This window comes from Hermetia illucens, chromosome 5 (genome assembly GCF_905115235.1).
Source record: "Hermetia illucens chromosome 5, iHerIll2.2.curated.20191125, whole genome shotgun sequence".
In the NCBI taxonomy this organism is placed as follows: Eukaryota; Metazoa; Arthropoda; class Insecta; order Diptera; family Stratiomyidae; genus Hermetia; species Hermetia illucens.
The window spans coordinates 74,067,571-74,086,105 of NC_051853.1; the positions used below are offsets into that span (position 1 = coordinate 74,067,571).

The following is an 18,535-nucleotide window of genomic DNA, read 5'->3' on the forward strand; positions in this document are numbered from 1 at the left end:
TGATGGAAATAACTTATGCATTAAGTTCCATTCTGAATATGGCAAAGTAAAATCTACCAAATTTTCACTTCAATTATCTGCAATGGAGTATGTACGTTAATAGATATGATCTGATTAGCATTACAATTGCACTGCATGATGTACTTGCTGCACTCCGGCTTACATATTGTATATGCTTCACAAACGGCTTGAGCGACTCCGTTGTCCATTTGATGTTGTACGCTACGTGACCTAATGAATTTCTCAAATTCAAAGCAAAAGAGCCGAATTCAGTTTCGTGATAATCAAGAAATGATTCAAAAGATGTTTTCTGCTCCTCGTTGGTGAATCGAGATGAGATCTCATTCAGGATGATTACTACAGTTGGTATGGATCCGAAACTGCAAGTTAAAAGAAAGCAATATGTCAAAGTTCTAGTTTACGGTTACAACATCTACATACGATGAAAGCATTTTCTTGTAATTGCGCTGAACGTACTCCCAAACAACATCAACATTTTCAACGGAACTGGTAAGAGTTCCTTGAAAGGCTGCTTGTTTATCTTGCAGACGTACTTCGTCCGACAATATCAATTCCAAGTACGTATTCAATTGAGCTTTATCATTGCTGCAACCCAAAGCGGCTAAAATGGTAACTTGCTCAACTGCCACGTTCTCCACTTTAAACTTATTCCAAAGGAAGTTGAATTCTTTTTTGCCACCTTCACGAATTGCAGTACAATAGACAGCCGCACGGATGTTAACCTCTACAGGTTTTGATTCATCCATGAAAGCCTGGAAAATATCCTTCGACTGTTTCACGCAACCCGTATGCCCATATTTACAAGCCCAGGAGAGCACGTTGGCACGATTGTAGGTTACCAGACGCTTCTCAGTTTGATTGTAAGTGAAACCAACGCTCTTATAGACGTTATCCAAAAGACCGAGAATGTAAGGCTTGAAATATTTCTCATTCGGTACTCCTAGACGGATTGCCAAATAGCTGTAACCTTGGAATGCAGCATACCATGGAAGATAATGTATCTCGGATTTCAGATACTCAAGGATATCTATGACCCGTTCGTATCTCAGGAGACCTGCTCGTCCTAGATTGAATACATCATCAACGATCTGGGCCCTATTCACCTCATGAATTTTTCCATGATTTGCCGACACAAGGGCTTTATGGATATTATCCCAGATAGTCTCATCGTAGTTGACTCGGTAGTAGCCGACCTCTTGAATATTAGCAATAATCCATTTGGCAGTTTGGTTTCCTAAATCAATGGTGACTTCGGATGTGAATTTCGGAAGGAGTACCTTTGTATTGGTGTCCTCGAAATTGCTTTCAACGTCGGTTGTATAAGTCAACGGTATCTGATATAGGAGAGATGCATCTCCGGCATCACTTCTCAATAGGAAGCGTTTTTGCGATACTGTAAAGGCTTTGCCGTTGTTCACCAACTTTATGTATATAACCGGATATCCAACCTGCTCTGTCCAGTCTTTCATTATTGATGAGATATTGTTCGTCCCTGGATAATATTCCTCAAGAACGTCAAATAAATTTTGGGGGGTAGTCGTAGTATATTCACTGAAATTTCGAAAATCCATGAACAGCAATCCTGGAGAAATCAACAATATTATGCACCAAGTTGGCACGTTGCTTACTTATCCTTCAAATATTTTTGTAAGCCATCTTTGAACTTAGATTTAGTCATCATATGTTTTGTCATTCGGATAATGGTGGCAGCCTTGCTGTAGGAAATACTATTGAACATACGAGTGACTTCAACTTGGGAAGCGACAGATGGGTCGCTCATCGGCGTAACTCCGGGTAAGGAGTCTAAACTCATTATCGTTTGGAGTTGTTCCACTACGAACTGCTTGTCTAGTTCCCAAGAAGGTTCCAGCTGGAATATGTTAAAAGCGACATTATATGCAAAGAATGAAAAAAAGTTTTATGATTTTAGAGACAATAAATGAGCATGTTGGAAACCGGACGCTTAGTGTTTCAAGTGGGAAAGATTTTGTGCATTTCATAAGGAAAAACACACGTAGCTCCTAGGACATATGCATAAAGTCTGTTGGACTGTTCTCGTTAATCCTAATTAATAAATATAATTTGTTATACAAAGCACGATCTCCACCAAACTTTCTAGTAGCCATATTATTGTAAAAATTTATTATAATTTTTTTTATTTAAGTTACGGAAAAACCAAAGTGTTTAATTTTCAGAAAATTTGTAAAATATAACGATACAGGGTGTGTATTTTAAGTAATGACAATGTTTTTGCTATCACGCGGCATTGCGTCAAAGAGATTTTTTACCAAATTGGAAGGGGAGGCTTGATCCTGAAGTTGCTCAATTTGGTAGCTAGTAGAGATTTCTTGAACTCATACAGACATTTAAGTGTTCCCATGGTCGTGAATACCCTGGGAATCCTGGGACGGGGAAGATATGCGTGAAGCTGGTTCGAGTGCGACCCGAAATTGCCGATAATTGGAAACTTCACCATGATAACTAATGCCTCATCTTACACCTCCTTTATGGTTGCCGATCAATTCTCCAGCCTCCCGAGAGCCCTGATATTGCCCCTCAGATTTTTCCTCTCCCTAAAAGTTAAAACCAACCCCAAAGAATGCCACTGTAAGACCCTACAAGCTGTAAAACGGTTCGGACTCAAGCTCCAAAGAGTGTTTCGGTTGGTGACTTTTAGGAAGCGTGTGCTGCGTGAATAAGCCGTTCGTAGAAGTGTGTTCATACTTAAGGGGACTACTTTGAACACTTCTAAAGCACCAAGCGTAGAAGTTTTACCAACAAATCAGCAGGATGACGCCTTATACACCTAGATGCTCATCCTGCCGAGACAAAGAGGGAACCTGATTTCCGACAGAATGGGCATATTGGAGCGATGGATGGGTTGAGTATTTTGAGGAACTGCTCAACAACCAAAATATCGGTGAGTTGAAGGTCCCGCTAACTGGAGACGACGGACAAATACTGCCACCACCAAGCATAGAAGAAACAGAGGGTGCAATTCACCGGCTTAAAAATCATAAGTCGCCAGGAGCGTAATTAGTTAAATATGGAAGCGTCCAATTGCACCAAGTGGTTCATCAACTGATGCTCAAAGTATGGGACAGCGAATCAATTCCCGACGACTGGCAAAGGGGCATTATATGTCTCATAAATAAAAAGGAAGACAGTGCAGCAATTATAGAGGTATCATGTTGGTGAGTACCATCTATCGGATAATCTCCGCTATTTTGCTACGCCGGATAGCCCCATACGCCCAGAACATCAAAGAGGCTTCACTCCAGGCAAATTAGCAACAGATCAGATTTGCTCTCTGCGGCAAGCGATGGAAAACTGTTGGAATATGACCATCAGTTGCGCCATATTTTCACTTTCAACTACTTTAAAGTGGCCTATGACAGCATAGCCAGCATAAAACTGTACACGGCCATGAGAGAATTCGGTATCGCGACGAAATTAATAAGACTGACTAAGCTCACCTTGACCAATGTGCGAGGCCAGGTAAAAGCAGCGGGATCACTCTCGAGACCATTCAATATCAACAACGGCTTAAGACAAGAGAATGCCTTATCATGCGTCCTCTTTAACCGGGCCCTCGAGAAAGTGACCCGTGATGCTGATGTAAATGCGAGAGGCACCATCCTTTCCAAGTTCACCCAGCTACTGGCCTATGCTGACGATATCCATAACATGGGAAGAACGACCCGATACGTACAAACTGCCTTCATCCAAATCCAGCAGAAGGCAAAACAAAGTATATGGTGGCAAAGTCAGGCTCAAAAACCAACCAACCAACAACATCCAACACTGGTCAAACGAGAAGAATAAAGATAGGAGATTACAACTTTGAAACAATTGATAATTTCTCCTGTCTAGGGCCGAAAATCACAACCGATAACAGCTACGATGATGAAATCCGCGCCCGTTTGTTGTCAGCCAACAGAGCCTATTTCAGCTTACAAAAACTGTTCCGCTCGAAGTGTCTCACCATAGGCTCAAGGTTTTAACTGCATAAGACTATGATCTTGCCAGTTCTCATGTATTCCTCGGAGACTTGGGTTTTTAGCAAGACGAATTGCGAACTCTCGGTCGCATTCGAGAGAAGAATCTTCCGAAGAATTTTTGCCCCCTACATAAGGATGGATGATTCCGTAGCCTACATAACGACGAAATCTATGAGCGATACCGCAACTGTCTGGTTGTGGATAAAACCCAGTTCGCCAGGCTGCGGTGGTCGGGTCACTTAATTCGTATGGATGAGGATGATCCAGAACGGAAAGTTTATAAACGCAATATATATGGTAAAAAGAGAAGACGAGGCAGATCCTGCCTAAGATGGGGCAATGACGTAGGTCAGGACGCCAGACAGCTTTTAGGAATATCGAACTGGTGGACCTCGTCGCAAAACCGGGATATATGGAGCTCCTTATTAAGGCAGGCCTAGATCGGATACCGGTTATTGCGCTGTTGATGATGATGATTAATAAAAGGGATCGATAATATAAAATTTCGAGGAGAAAGCTAAGGAGAGAGAGAAACATGATACATCTCTGGCGGTGGAAGCGGGGAGAGGATTTCGTTGGTAGCTGAGAGGGAGTCTTTCCAAAAAGTGGAATAGTAATTTTCTCGTACTTATTTTGAAGGAACATATTCCTCTTGGGGGGCATCATCAATACGCTTGCTGAGCCTTGTGGTTAAGTCACTGGATGGGTGATTGATAGCAGAATTTTCCCAGCTGTAGAGATCGCAATCAACGTGGTTATAGGTCTTAACAGAAATATTATCTAAGGAGCACGGGCACCGCTAATATAAAAAAACGCCTTCAGTTCAGCGAATACTTTTAATGGCCTCTCCGCATAAAATAAACCCACCGCATGACATAACTAAGGGCATTGCAACCTAAAGGACGCGCACTGCGTCTGAAACTCTCCGGGATGTCAATCACAGAACGTCATGCGGATGCCAAAGTGATTGTGGCTTTAGAGAAATATAAGGAGAATGTAGAGTCGACCAACCAATCTATCCAATTTTTTTTGAATTAAGGTAGTCCCGGGTTTGTATTCACTTTAGACGAAGATGGACCAATCCCAAGGTAGTGATAAAGTAGCATCTGATGAGTTGCCTCTGTCCAGGATGAAACTGTCAGCCGTTCTTTCCGAAAGTTGGGGTGTTTAGAGTCCAGTGTACCGAAAAATTGAAAGAAAGTTTCTTCCCAATTGTTGCGGTTCGTTATCAATTGCTTACGGACTCCCGACTTTTCGGAAACAGAGGTCTGACTCAACTGTAGACTTGCCTTTTGCCAGTGCTCAGTTGGCGCAAAGTCTGTACAGGCATGTTATCCGGAACTACATCCACAACTATCACCATCCAATCATTTTTGAATTATGGAGATAGCTCCAGAGAAGAAAACCGAGAAGAACTTTGTGTTGGTTTACTAAAGCTATTAAATATTGTGACACTCTGCCTAGTAGAAGTTCCAACTATTGATAAATTAGCTTGCCGTGAGCTATACCAACGGCTCGAAAAGCGGGAAACAGGGTCGACCGAGCTGAAAAAGGAGATGCTTTTATGAAAACTCATACTAACCTTTGTCTACAGAATTGTAATGGAACAACGACTTATATAAATTTCACCTCCAATGATCACGTGCCCTACCCTCATTCATGGGTTATCCCGATAGTAAAAGAGGCTTCGGAGCTTTCGGAGAATTTTGCATGCGACGGCAATTTCCGGTACTGGTAACAGTAGGTTTGGTGTGGAAAAATCTGGCACTTCAGGAAGATAGAATTGCAGTAAACCCCGTGATTGGATACAATGGAAAATACGAAAAGGTGAGGAGATTAGGAAAGCACCAAGAGAGGAGACCAAATTAGAGTGAGCTTACTTTACCCTACAATGCAACACCTAGTGTCCTTTGAAAATTTCTATCGCTTTAAAAACAACAAGGAAAAAAAAAAACAGACAAATAGTAAACAGCTTTCAATAAGATATTGTACACGAGAAAGCAAATGGGAACAAAGGAAAGTCCGAGAATTTACCACGACTTTGTTCTTTTGCCCTTTGAGGGCAGCTGAGGTTACAACTTCCAGTAGACTAATTGCAAATTTTTCATACAGCAACGAGATTTGTGGGGTCCGAGAAACGAATGGCAATGTAATTTTAATGTTACAAAAAGTATTCCATTCATGGAAACAAATATAAATAGAAAATTAGCTTGGCTGCCTGTTAGCCCTTTCCCAGTGGAAATTTTGAACACCTTCAAGATCTTGCTAATTTCATTGTAAAATCGGGAATCAAACTATGACGATTCTACTTTACAGCTAACTTTTCTTTTGTATTTCAACATTATTCTTTCTATCTATTTTAGTACTTCGTTTCCTTTTTCTACTACCAAAACTCACCTCATGTGTTATAAAATACTGAAAGTATCTTCCAAATCCTTCATTCAACCAAACATATCCCCACCATTCACAGCTCACTAAATCGCCAAACCATTGATGTGCCAGCTCATGAGCAACAACCGTTGCGACCCTTTGTTGGTCATATAATGTCGACGCTGATGTATCATACAACAATCTTGTTTCTCTGTACGTAAGCAAGCCCCAGTTCTCCATAGCTCCTGGAGAAAAGTCGGGGATTCCAGCTAAATGCACTTTCTCTAGGCCATGTGAAATATATGGATAGTTGGTGAATTCTTCTAACTTTGTTAGCAATTCTGGTCCAACCTTGTAGGCATATTCGGTTTGATTATATGCTTCAGGACGTGCGATCACAAAGAAGTCCTTCTCCCCGCGCGTTCGAAAATTGGACACAATGAAGGCAAGAAGATAAGTGGACATTTTTGGAGTCTCCTTGAATGTAGTGATTGTTGTTGCAGGAGTTCTGTAAAAGGAATTTTCAATTGGGTATGGTCAACATTTCTGAGAGAATTACCTTCTATGTACACTTGCAGGGAGAGTATTACTCACAACATTGAATTGAGTAGGATGTATGATCTTGAGCTGGAATTTAGCTTTAAATTTAGGCTCATCGAAACAGGGAAATGCACGCCGAGCATGATACGGTTCAAAGTGAGTCGAACCGATGTAGCTAAAATTAATATTTTAGTTTCAAATAACACAGTTTCAAAAATGTTACACTTACACTTCTTCTCCCTTGGAACTGGTGTACTTGCTTTTGTAGAAACCGCGCATATCATTACCCATTACGCCTGTGTAATTGAATGTTAGTATATAAGTCAATGTAGTGTTCAATTCCGATGCCAAATTGACATTGAATATGTTTGTCACCGGATCAGATTCAGTCTGATCTGTAATCTTAATCTCATTTCCACTGTCTTTCTCCTCAAGAGATGATCCGAATATTATTATGTCCCTCGCATGCAGCATAATTGTTTTGACATTGGTAATTCGAGCTTCAAGTATAATATGAACAGTTCCGTCAAAAGTAAACCGTTTCGGTCCATCAGATTCTAGTAAATATGGTGTAAGTTGGATTTTATAAAACTTCGGCAAGACTGCACTTGGTAACCAAAGGTATAGATCCTTTTTCACTGGTGGAACAGTAGTGTTGGGAATGACGGTAGTGTTGGTTTGGAAACTAATCGTTGCTAGACTTAATATATAGAGTTGCATAATCTAGAAACAAGCAATAATAAGCACGCTTAGTAATTTGTATGTGCATTGCAATGAAAACTATTAACTTTTCCTCTTCTACGTAAAGAGGATATCCGGTTTACCACCGACAGAGGATGCCTTATCATTTTTTCGGTTTACTCCGATGTCGCTTGGAAAATACATCTACAGTAATTTTACTAATCGGTAATTTCTCTGTGATTATTTATTCTAATAAGCTTATAGCGATATTCCGGGAATAAATTGTTCCCTTCGTCAATGCTATACGATATATGTGTACCAGAACAAATAATCACTAGCCAAAAGGACATCGTCTCATAATTTATATTTTATTTAATCGGTAGAGACACTACAATTGCCGAAACTATTATTATGCTATTGCTTCCATTATGGGCAATTAGATGAACGGTTCAGACTTTGATCTGTTAGTTGTGACACTGTCAGACGAGTGGTTTTAAACGAACTTTTATGGAGGATTCCTTTTCGTTGGTGGCTGGTGGGGAGGAATCCTGCTTATCAGTGAGAATGCCAATGATTTGATGGATAGTAAGAAGTTCTTCTTCTACGGCTAACAATCGAAGGAAGAAAAGAGGATAAATTCATCGGTTCTGTTATTATATTGGTTGGTAGCTAATGTCAATCAATGGGATTTCACAAACATTGCGGCGTTTGGTTTGCATAAGGAACCATAAAATGCTGGATTTTAGCTATTGTCTGCATTTCTTATATACCTACTTTTTAAACGCAATATTACCTTTCTGTCTCTAGGTTTCTACAACGGTGCCCTCTTATCGATCTAAAGGGAAACAAACAGTTGGCAAATTTGACGGTGAATATCACTACAATATAGATAGGATATCCGACTGTCTTAAAATCGGTTTTGTGGGTGTCTCCTGACAATGCAGAAGGGCTAAATCTTTCTCCAGAACCGAACATACAATTGGACTATGTCATTAGGTTTTAGTTCCTTTTTCGGGGGTTTTACATTCGGCCCATTCTGACCTTTATGGAATTTTGTTCGTTGGCCCCTCAGCCTGCACATAAACTCCATCCGATTCCATATTATTGGATGCAGATAAACCGATTGGCTCTCGCTGGGACGAATATGCATGCCGCTAGAAATGTAATTTTGCGTAGTTCTTGCTTTTGCTGCATCAACGTTAAATTTTGAAGTTCAAAGTCAGAGTGGACAAGATTAGAAACTAGCTTTGCTGACACCGGCTGATCTGGTGAAAGTTTGGATCAGCTGGATTCGGCAAATAGATCGTTTTTGCCGGTTGAGTTCAGTTCTGTTGGCAGGAATGAATTTCTGGTGGCTGAAGTGAATCGAAGGGCTTCGATTCCATGATTGCATTGGGTGCCCGAGTATCCAAGAAATTTCAACCAGCATTTTGTGTTTCTCCCGGATTCTAGGGGCGCAAGAGCTTCGATTCCGCAACTGAATTAAGTGCCTAGAAAATCGAGGATATTTCGCGCCTGCATTTGTGATTCACCCGAATTTCTGGTGCGGCGAGGGCCTTTCACTCCATGATTGGTGGGCATTATCCAATCCAGATTTGAAATTTTATTTTATTTTTATTTTCGGTTTATTTTGCGCGCGGTTCTGCGTGTTCTCTTATGGGCGATGAACGGTGTGCCCCAGGGACTAGTACTTTCAAGATCTGTGTGGCGGATCGGATTTTTATGTGGCACTGGATAGAAGAGCACCATCACACATTTAATCCTCTTCATTGAAGTGTGTTAGAGCACTTCATTCAAGACTATAACGGTACACTACAGTAGTACACTGTTGGAGACAATGTGATCAGCATTGCGCTCGCCCGAGATTAGTACCCTGATTTGACTCAGGTACTCATTCACAGCTGAGTCGACTTGTATCCGACGTCAACTCACGATATAAATCCCACTGCCACCGAAAATTCTTGATATATTTTTCTGTATTTTATCTGTGTCATTTATATTTTTCTTATATCTATATTTAGCTAGTCATTCTTCTATTTTATTTCTTTTATAATTTTATTTCTTTACTTTATTTATAATTTAATATTTCAGTATATTTCTTTTTTGAATTATTATTCTATTTTGTGTTCTGCTTTATTAGCTTCTAACGATTTAAGACTTAATTATGAAGAAGTGAAATGGAGTTAATTTCCTTTCTGATTTGAGGACTCTCTTTTCCTCCCTTCCTCTGTAACGCTGCAACCCGTACACTAAAAAGGAATATCCTCCAATAGAATGGCCTGACGATAAGGTCATCGATTGAGGATGCGATCCGTCGTGGCTCTTCCCCTTCGATCGCGGCACTCGCGGTGCCGTAATTCTTTTTAGTTTTGTCAATTTATCTCGCGTGTTGTTGGGTACGGATCGCGCCACCCCCGCTCCAATATTCCCGACGATAGCATAAAGACCAGCAAGCACTTGCCAATGGAACACTTCGATGGAGCTTCAGTATTTGCGGGCGAAACTTCACGGTCAATTTCGGCGTTTTCTTTAGGTTTTTGGGATAGCTCTTCCCTCTTGGTCATCTCCGGCAACTCAGGATGGCCTTTTGACCATTATTGATCCTATTTGGTCATTACAGTGTTTAATTTGAATCATTTTAAAATCCTTAAATGAGTTGAATGTTCTCTTGTATGTTAAGCGAATCATTGAGAACTACTTTGCACATACAGTAGCCGCTGGGAAAAAAAGTTTCAAAGTTTCAAAAACAGAGTAGATTTTCGGATTGTAACTGTTTCAATGTTTGCTCTGCTGTCAAGGTGGGTCTAGTGCCAATCAGCGAACAGTGCAGAAATAGTCCCAGCCATGTGGCGTTCCACCTTATTATGAGCTGCTGTCATTGATTTCGGAACGGCGCCCTATTTTGAGTTTGGGCCTAATGCGGGGAAGATGGCATTATTTTTGGAACAAATTGCATGTGACTATAGTACGAAGTAAAAGCGAACATTTCAAGGCGCTGTGTAAGGAAGCTGGTTCGGACCCCTGTGGCGGCGCCTACAAAACATTGATTTCCAAAATGTTACACGCCCTTACTTGCCCTAACTAGGCGATATACTGTAGAATTTCTTCCCCAAGAATGTGTATACCGCTACTATTCCTATTGTCTGGCAAATTATTTGAACCTATAATCTGTAACAGATTATTTCCAATTGTCGGAAAAAAGCCGGTCTCGCTGAAAATCAGTTCGGTTTGCGAAAGAGGAGGTCTAGGACAGATGCAGTTAACCTGGTGACTAACACAGTTAAGTATCGTTACCGACTTCCTAATCAACAGGCTTCTGTGGTGCGAATCAGACGAAGGAATGAAATCATATTAAGCAACATGTAAAGTTCTAACACAGGGTCCATTCTAGGTCCACTTTTGTGGATTACTATGTATAACACAGTACTGACGCTAGACCTTCCTACTGGTGTGGCCTAAATTGGTTTTGTAAACGGCATTGGTGTGACGGTTGTTCTTAGACGTAATGATTGATCAGAGTGAGCAACCAAGACTGTAACATTGGTGCACTTCCAAAATGCTAGAAAATATAGGTGGCTCAAAGCCGAGGCGCCGACTGCTTATTTCGACGGTGGTCAGTTGGATCCTACTGTATGCAACCCCAGTGGGGGCAGGTACACTGAAAATACAACAAATAAGAGAAAGTTTGGAACTGTGTATCCGATGAAGCAGCTTGCGTGATAGTAGGAATGATCGTCATTGAAATTCTGACGAGAGCAGAAGAACGACTTTACGATCGAACGTATTTCACCGGAGAGTCTCCGGCTCCATCGGCGGCGGCCAGTACGAATTGCAACTATCGCGGATTTTCAGGAGAAATGGGACAAGTAAAAAAAAAGACGTTGGACCCACAGAATCGTATGCGATATACGAAAATGGATCGAGCAACCACACGACGAAGTAAGTTTCGATACGGAGGTTATCGAGTATATCTCTATCGATTTAGGCATGATGATTCGCCATATTGCCCAAAGTGTCCGAATATTATAGAAGACGCTGGCAACATTTTATTTCATTGGCCGAGATTCGCCGCCCAGAAGGCTGCATTGGAAGCTACAGTCCGGGGCACTTTACTTCTAAAAATATAGTAGAACATATGTTGAAATCACAGGAAATATGGACCGAAGTCAAGAGGGTGATCGCAGTTACCCGTAATAAGCGTAGGCAGGAAGAAATCAGCAGGCAAAATGAACAAGAGAGAAGCACGAATATTAACGCGAGTGCAGAATAAATTCTGACCCAGCCTCACGACGTAATACCATATGGGGGTCCTGCGGGAAGAGTGGAAGGAGAAGAAGGTGGTTTTTGTAGATAAGAGTCCCACATAACTGTGTGGTAGGAGACAACGGTAGCTTTTGAAGTTTCCACCTTCCATCAATAAAAAAGGCAGACGAACAGACTGACATCGAATCGATTGTATAATAATATGGTTTTTGATTTACACAAAACTTTAAAAACAGACAGATAGGAAACACATAGGTAATTTGAGTACCAACATGGGCTCTGACAGTTTGTTCGAATAAGTGATGGGGATATATAATGACAATAGTGAGAGGCTGCCTCTTTGTTGACAGGACGTTATTCGAGCATAAAGTCCGCCATAGAGGCAGTTTAGCCTCGTCCATCTACATAATCGGGATCAGTAGCAAATTTAGGTTTTATGGATATTAGAAATAAGAGAAACGCTGAAATCGCGCTCGAATGAGTCCTACAAGGATGCCAAAGATCTAGCTGACTGCTGAACCTTGGAAGCAGATTAACGAGCGCAATACCGCTACTTCCATTCATTCGTATTCTGGGAATATAAGATCTTTCTCTGTGAGTGGAATGTGATGGTCGTCAAGATGTCACTCCCATCTTGAGTGCCACAATTGGAGAAGTATTTGCGTCCTCCCTTCGTAGTAAAGACAAAATTAGATAAGAAAACTTGATCCCTTTGGATTTTCTTGTAACAGTGTGAGGAGTCTAGATCTCCGCTTTCATCGATTCAGAAAGGATTTCCTAAAGCTCGAATAGGGAGTACATTTGGAATATTTTACGAGGAAGGTGTTGAAGTAACATGTTGGACAAATTTTAGGTTCAAGGCGAGGTCGGATAACGGTTTCTACGGTGTCTTGTCCGGAGGACCTGGAGGGTTTCAATGAACCATGATATCCTTCCTTATGCATATCGACTACGCTGATGGCATCTCCTTGCTGTTTTATCGAGCCATGGACGTCTGCCAAATAGGTTTGGATTTGGAGGACAAGGCAATGATTCAAACTGATGATAAACATCAACAGAACCAAGGTTGTCAGCCCAAATTTTCACGGCATTCTTGCTATTAACATTAATGGGCAAAAAATAACGATACCATTACACCAGCGTCACATTCAGGTTATTGTGAACCTTGTTTTGTGGTGTTATATGGGAACCCTGACTGTTATTCAAGGGTTTCAAAGCTTTCGTTAATATCTGCGTCCGCGATGTTATCGGTGTCCTCTGGCCCGAGACAATCTCGACCGAAGAGGAGCGTCGGTTCACGGGTATGGTAGGTAGGTGGGTATCACTGGTCGCTCCGAGTAGCCCAATTAGCGCTATGGTGCGCCGTTTTGATGCCACAAACTTCTAAGACCTTAGATCTTCAGAACCAGCCCGTAGCATCCACGAAGAAAGCAGCTCTCCCACCATGCAGCTATAAATCTTTCTGAGGTCCGCAAAGAATGGTTTATCCAGTGTCCGTAGCCTGACTCTAGCTAGAGCTGGGTAATCGCAGGGAAAGTGCATGAGGGTTTCCCTTTCTTCACCGCAGCTTCTGCATTGCGAATTGTAGGGTATGCCACTGGCCAGTGTACGGTGCAGACCGCCGTAATCTTGAATGCATTTGCACGCGTCTGGCGCAGGAGGCCTCATAATCGGGCTATGTTATAAGCGGGCCAAATTCTCCTTGACTTGGCACAGCTCCTAAGTCTTCGCCATCTAAGGCCCGCGGCTGCTAGCTAGTGCGAGTAGACTCCGCTACACTATAGTGGTGTATAAACAGAGAATCATACTCGACTGGAGACCCCGTTTCTTTGCATAGAAGTCTGTGCAGGCCTTCTTAACACTGAGTTCTATGTTCAATCTCCAATTTAGCTTTGGATCCAGATACTTTACATTAGATAGAACCAATCTTTGGAATTCTGGTGGAATTCAGGTATCCTCGCCTTGCTGGTGAATAGCATCAGTTCCGCTTCAGTTGAGTTTATGCCGAATCCGCATCTTGCGGCCCACAGGCGCACCTTTCGCACCGCTCCTTCAATGATGTCGCCCGTAATGGAAGGAAACCTCCCTGATACTAATATCGTCGGTATACGCCACCACCTTCACCCCGCTGCTGTCCAATGTTCGTAAAGTTTCGTCCATTACTGTTAACCACAGTACCGGAGAGATGGCACCACCCTGGGACGTGCCTCTGTTTACAGGTCTGGTCAAGTGGTTGCCTCCCAGATCCGACTGAATTATCATGATACTTAACATGGATATAATCCAATGCGCAAGATACCTCTCCAATTCAATAGTGGTCGTTGGTGTTAACATTGTTGAAAGCTCCCTCTATATCCAACAAGGCCGCTAGGGTATACTGCTTGTACTGCAGTGACCGCTCAACCGTGCCGATTACCTCGTGGAAGGCGGTTTCTGTGTATTTTCCTTTGAGGTAGGCATGCTGGGACTTAGAGAAATGCGTTCTCTCCATAATCTTTCTTAAGTGGATGTTCAGGACGGGCTCCAGGGTGTTCAGCACGAAAGGGTGAGGCTGATTGGTAGAAAGTCCTTCGCGGAAAATCACTCGCTATCGCGATGAAAATCACTCATGCACGTCTACAGGACTGTGATGCGTATCCTAAAGAGATGCGGCTCCGGTAAACCTCGACAAGCCAAGGCGAAACCCTTTCCTGCTTATACCATCTGGACCTGGAGATTTATATGCGGAGAAGCTGCTTATAGCCCAGCCGTTCTTATCCTTGGTAATTACCGATTTGATAGTCTCGCACAGCTGAGGTGGCCGCAAACACTCCAAGTAAGCTTCTGACTCAAAGTCCTCTCACTGGCGGAGAAGTGCGTTTGAACCAGCAACTCCAAGGTTTCACTAGAAGATTCCGTCTAGGAGCCTTCCACCTTTTTAACAAAGGATGGGCTCTTATGTTCCTTGGGCAGAATCTTACAGAGCCTCGCAGATTGACTGGTGCTTTCGATCTTCTGACTTGTCCACACAAGACTGCCTCTTGGCGGTCCTGATAGCCGACTTGTACTTCTTCAGGCAGTCCATGTACGACTGCCAATGTTTATGCCTGTAGCAGATACGGGTAAGGTACCACATAACGTGTTGATCGGACGGTGATAGGTCACACTTTAAGAAGAGGCTCCAACTCCATGACTGGTCACCCCATGCAATGGAATTCACTTTCCCAGAGTGACGACGATTGGGTTGTCTTAGAAACAAGTGATGTTTTGTATCACACAAATCTGAAAAACGTTTCGAGTATTTGTTGCAATAGTTGGGAATCACTTTGAAGGAGACGATACCGATTTTGATGAATAATAATTTTAAATTAAGGTCAGAAAAAATTTAATTGCGGATAACATTCCAAGGTGATGATATTGCAAAATTGTAATAGTGTGACTAGAATAAGGCCTGGAGACTTTCGGCTTTTCGCAGGGAAGTATAGTAAATCACCTATCTAGACAGACGTATCTTTTTGGAATCGTGTCTTTAATCAGCAAAAACAAGCAGGAATCAAGTTTCACGGGAAATAAAACCACTAAATTCAAACATATACACGAGTATATTTCATGAAAATAACTTACTATTGTAGAAAGCTCCATTGTAAAACTCACAATCAGAGAATATTCACTTTAAATATTTTTAATTAAATAAAAAGGCCACGAAGTATGATGTCACTAGCACTAGAACTGTACTGATTGGAATAGTCGTTGCACTGTCCCCTACAGATTTCAGATGGTCCACGAACGGCTTCATTGATTCTGTTGCCCATTTGATGTTGAATGCAACACTATCCAGAGCACTCGTTAGAGTCGAAGCGTACGACCCGAATTCAGTTTTATGATTATCTACGAATGTCTGAAGAGATTTCCGCTGTTCTTCGGTGGTAAAGCGAGATGCGATGCCATTTATGATTGATGCCAAGGTGGACCAGGAGTCGAAACTGTAACAACAAAATCATAGTTATACATATGTATAGCTTTATGTACTAACAGTCCACTTACGAGGATTGAATTTTTTTATAATTGTCCTGGACGTACTCCCAAACCATGTTTACATTTTCAGCGGAACTGGTATAGGTTCCCGAGAAGGCTGTTTGCCGATCCTGTAGGCGTACTGCATCTGATAATATCAAGTCCAAATACTTATGCAATTGAGTTTTATTACTGCTACAACCCAAAGCAGTTAATATGGTGACTTGCTCAGCTTGCACATTCTCCCCTCTGTACTTATTCCAGAGGAAGTTGAATTCTTGTTCACCGCCTTCGCGAATTGCAGTACAATAGACAGCCGCACGGATATTAACCTCTACAGGTTTCGACTCGTCCATGAAACTTTTGTAGATATCTTTCGACTGTTTCACGCAATTTGTGTGTCCATATTTACAAGCCCAGGAGAGGACGTTGGCACGACAGTAGGTTACCAGACGCTTCTCAGTTTGATTGTAAGTGAAACCAACGCTCTTATAGGCGTTATCCAAAAGACCGAGGATGTAAGGCTTGAAATATTTCTCATTCGTTACTCCTAGGCGAATTGCCAAATAGCTGTACCCTTGGAATGCAGCATACCATGGAAGATAATGTGTCTCGGATTTAAGATATTCGAGAATCTGGATAACCCGCTCATATTTCAGGAGACCTGCTCGTCCTAGATTAAATACATCATCAACAATCTGGGCCCTATTCAACTCATGAATTTTTCCGTGATTTGCTGATACAAGAGCTTTACGGATGTTGTCCCAGATGGTGTCATCGTAGTTGACTCGGTAGTAGCCGACCTCTTGAATGTTAGCAATAACCCATTTGGCAGTTTGGTTCCCCAAATCAATGGTTGTTTCGGATGTGGATTTGGGAAGGATTATCTTTGTGTTTGTGTTTTCAAAATTGCTTTCAACATCAGTTGTATAGGTCAATGGTATCTGATATAGGAGCGACGCATCTCCGGCATCACTTCGTAATAAGAAGCGTTTTTGCGACACTGTGAATGATTTGCCATTGTTCGTCAACTTTATGTTTATAACCGGATATCCAACCTGTTCTGTCCAGTCTTTCAATATCGACGAAATATTTCCCAATCCAGTATAATACTCGTCAAAAGCATTGAACAGATCTTGCGGAACAGTCGTGTCATATTCGCTAAAATGTCAAATTCGACCTTGTGAACAGTGTAATAATATGATAAATATATATATAGGACATTTCTATAAAAAATTAAAAGTATTTCTTGGCGCTCTTACTGGTGACAGAATTGCGCTTAAATTCAGGCAGATTTCTGTGATTCCTATTTGCCACATTCCTTTCTTAATTTTACTTTTGCTCTTCCAAGTCAACTCAGAGATGCGAGATGCGCCGTTTAAGAAACTAGTTCTCTAACATACTTACTTATCTTTCAGATACTTTTGCAGTCCAGCCCGGAACTTTGATTCACTCATCATATGTTTTGTCATTCTTAAAATAGTAGCACCTTTGTTGTATGAAATTGAATTGAACATACGAGAAAGATCATCGGGTGAAGCAGCACTTGGGTCACTCAATGGTGTCGCTCCTGCTAAGGAATCCATATTCATTACTGATTGCAATTGATCGACCACAAACTGTTTTTCCATTTCCCATGTAGGCTCTAGCTGTAATGTACGGAATAGATATGTGAAATGAAGAATTATTTGATTCAAATACTGTTGAAACTATCAAAGAAAATCAAGGGATGCTGTAAATCCCGAACCATAATGTTGAGGATTGACTGGTTCTAAACAATCACTATATAAAACGCATTTACTTAAGGTAAGGTAAGGTGCGGAGTTGCCAAATCTCCCATCAGGCGCGTCCCTTCGTGCGGATAAGGGAATGCTCGGCGAATGTGTCATGGGCATGCATATGCACGCATCCGGAGATGTGCGTGTATGGGCATGCTTATGCGCAGGCCGGGTAGGTGGGAAGTAAACGCCCACCCGTAGATAAAAATTGGCTATGGGAAGGACACCCAGAAATTAAACCAAATATGGAAGAGGAGAAAAGTAGTTTTTTTACGGTGCAGGGCTTCGGAAACCCAGTGCCGGCGGTTTTTGGGAGTGAGCAAGCGGGCTCCCGGCCGTCGATATCCAACGACCGCAGTGCCTCAGTAGTGGGAAACTTGGCTACTGTGGCATCTAATGCTACAAGAGATAATGGTGGAGTGGAAATTAGGTCCACACCGGATCCCTTTAGGAGGAGTTCGAAGCTTGGGAGATCACCACCGAGAACAATGGTTCTTTTTGGTAGTCGAGATTCGTCGCGGGACTCTGAAAGAAATACGAATAGTCCCTTAATCGAGATCATTCCTTGTGGCGCAAGGCGCGAAAGCAAACGGGAACATACCGGAATGGCGTTCGTTACACTTGGGGAACGAATAAATGAACTGTGTGAGTTCATCAAGGAGAGGCGGAATATCCATCAAAATATTCGAGCCTTGATAAGAGGCATTAAATTGTCTTATATCAGGGCACTCGAAGAAAAGAATTCCCAAGCGTCAGTTGGCAAGGTCACAAGGGAAACGCAGGTGACGCCTCCCCGTGATAAAGCAGGCGGGAAGACAGGAAAACGGGCTAGAGACGGTTCCAGCGAGCCTCTTGGACCACAGCAAGCCCCGAAGAAGTAAAAAGCCT

At 42.1% G+C, this 18,535-nt stretch overlaps 2 protein-coding genes across 3 annotated transcripts in view; both read right to left on the reverse strand.

The window, feature by feature from the left end:
- Nucleotides 1-15,616, reverse strand: LOC119658133 (membrane alanyl aminopeptidase-like). Its single transcript, XM_038065402.1, has 7 exons — nt 15,480-15,616; nt 7,162-7,655; nt 6,952-7,107; nt 6,420-6,900; nt 1,650-1,891; nt 442-1,572; nt 1-380 (listed from the first exon to the last, which is right to left on the reverse strand). Exons 1-7 carry the CDS (start codon nt 15,495-15,497, stop codon nt 74-76), a joined length of 2,829 nt encoding a protein of 942 aa, XP_037921330.1. The 5' UTR covers nt 15,498-15,616; the 3' UTR covers nt 1-73.
- LOC119657226 (membrane alanyl aminopeptidase-like) overlaps nt 15,439-18,535 on the reverse strand; it is a 21,933-nt gene continuing 18,836 nt past the window's right edge. For both annotated transcript variants that reach the window (XM_038064039.1, XM_038064038.1), the window contains exons 5-7: nt 17,277-17,518; nt 15,900-17,030; nt 15,439-15,838 (exon numbers count right to left, since the gene is read on the reverse strand). In XM_038064039.1, coding sequence (XP_037919967.1) covers nt 15,538-15,838; nt 15,900-17,030; nt 17,277-17,518 — 1,674 coding nt within the window. In that variant the 3' untranslated portion in view covers nt 15,439-15,537. The remainder of the gene's footprint in view (nt 15,839-15,899; nt 17,031-17,276; nt 17,519-18,535) is intronic.

Coding starts and splice junctions, on each gene's coding strand:
- LOC119658133 (XM_038065402.1), bottom strand. Junction 1,573..1,649: donor CAAAAATATTTGAAGGATAA/GTAAGCAACGTG, acceptor TCGAAATTTCAG/TGAATATACTACGACTACCC. Junction 381..441: donor TACAAGAAAATGCTTTCATC/GTATGTAGATGT, acceptor TTTAACTTGCAG/TTTCGGATCCATACCAACTG.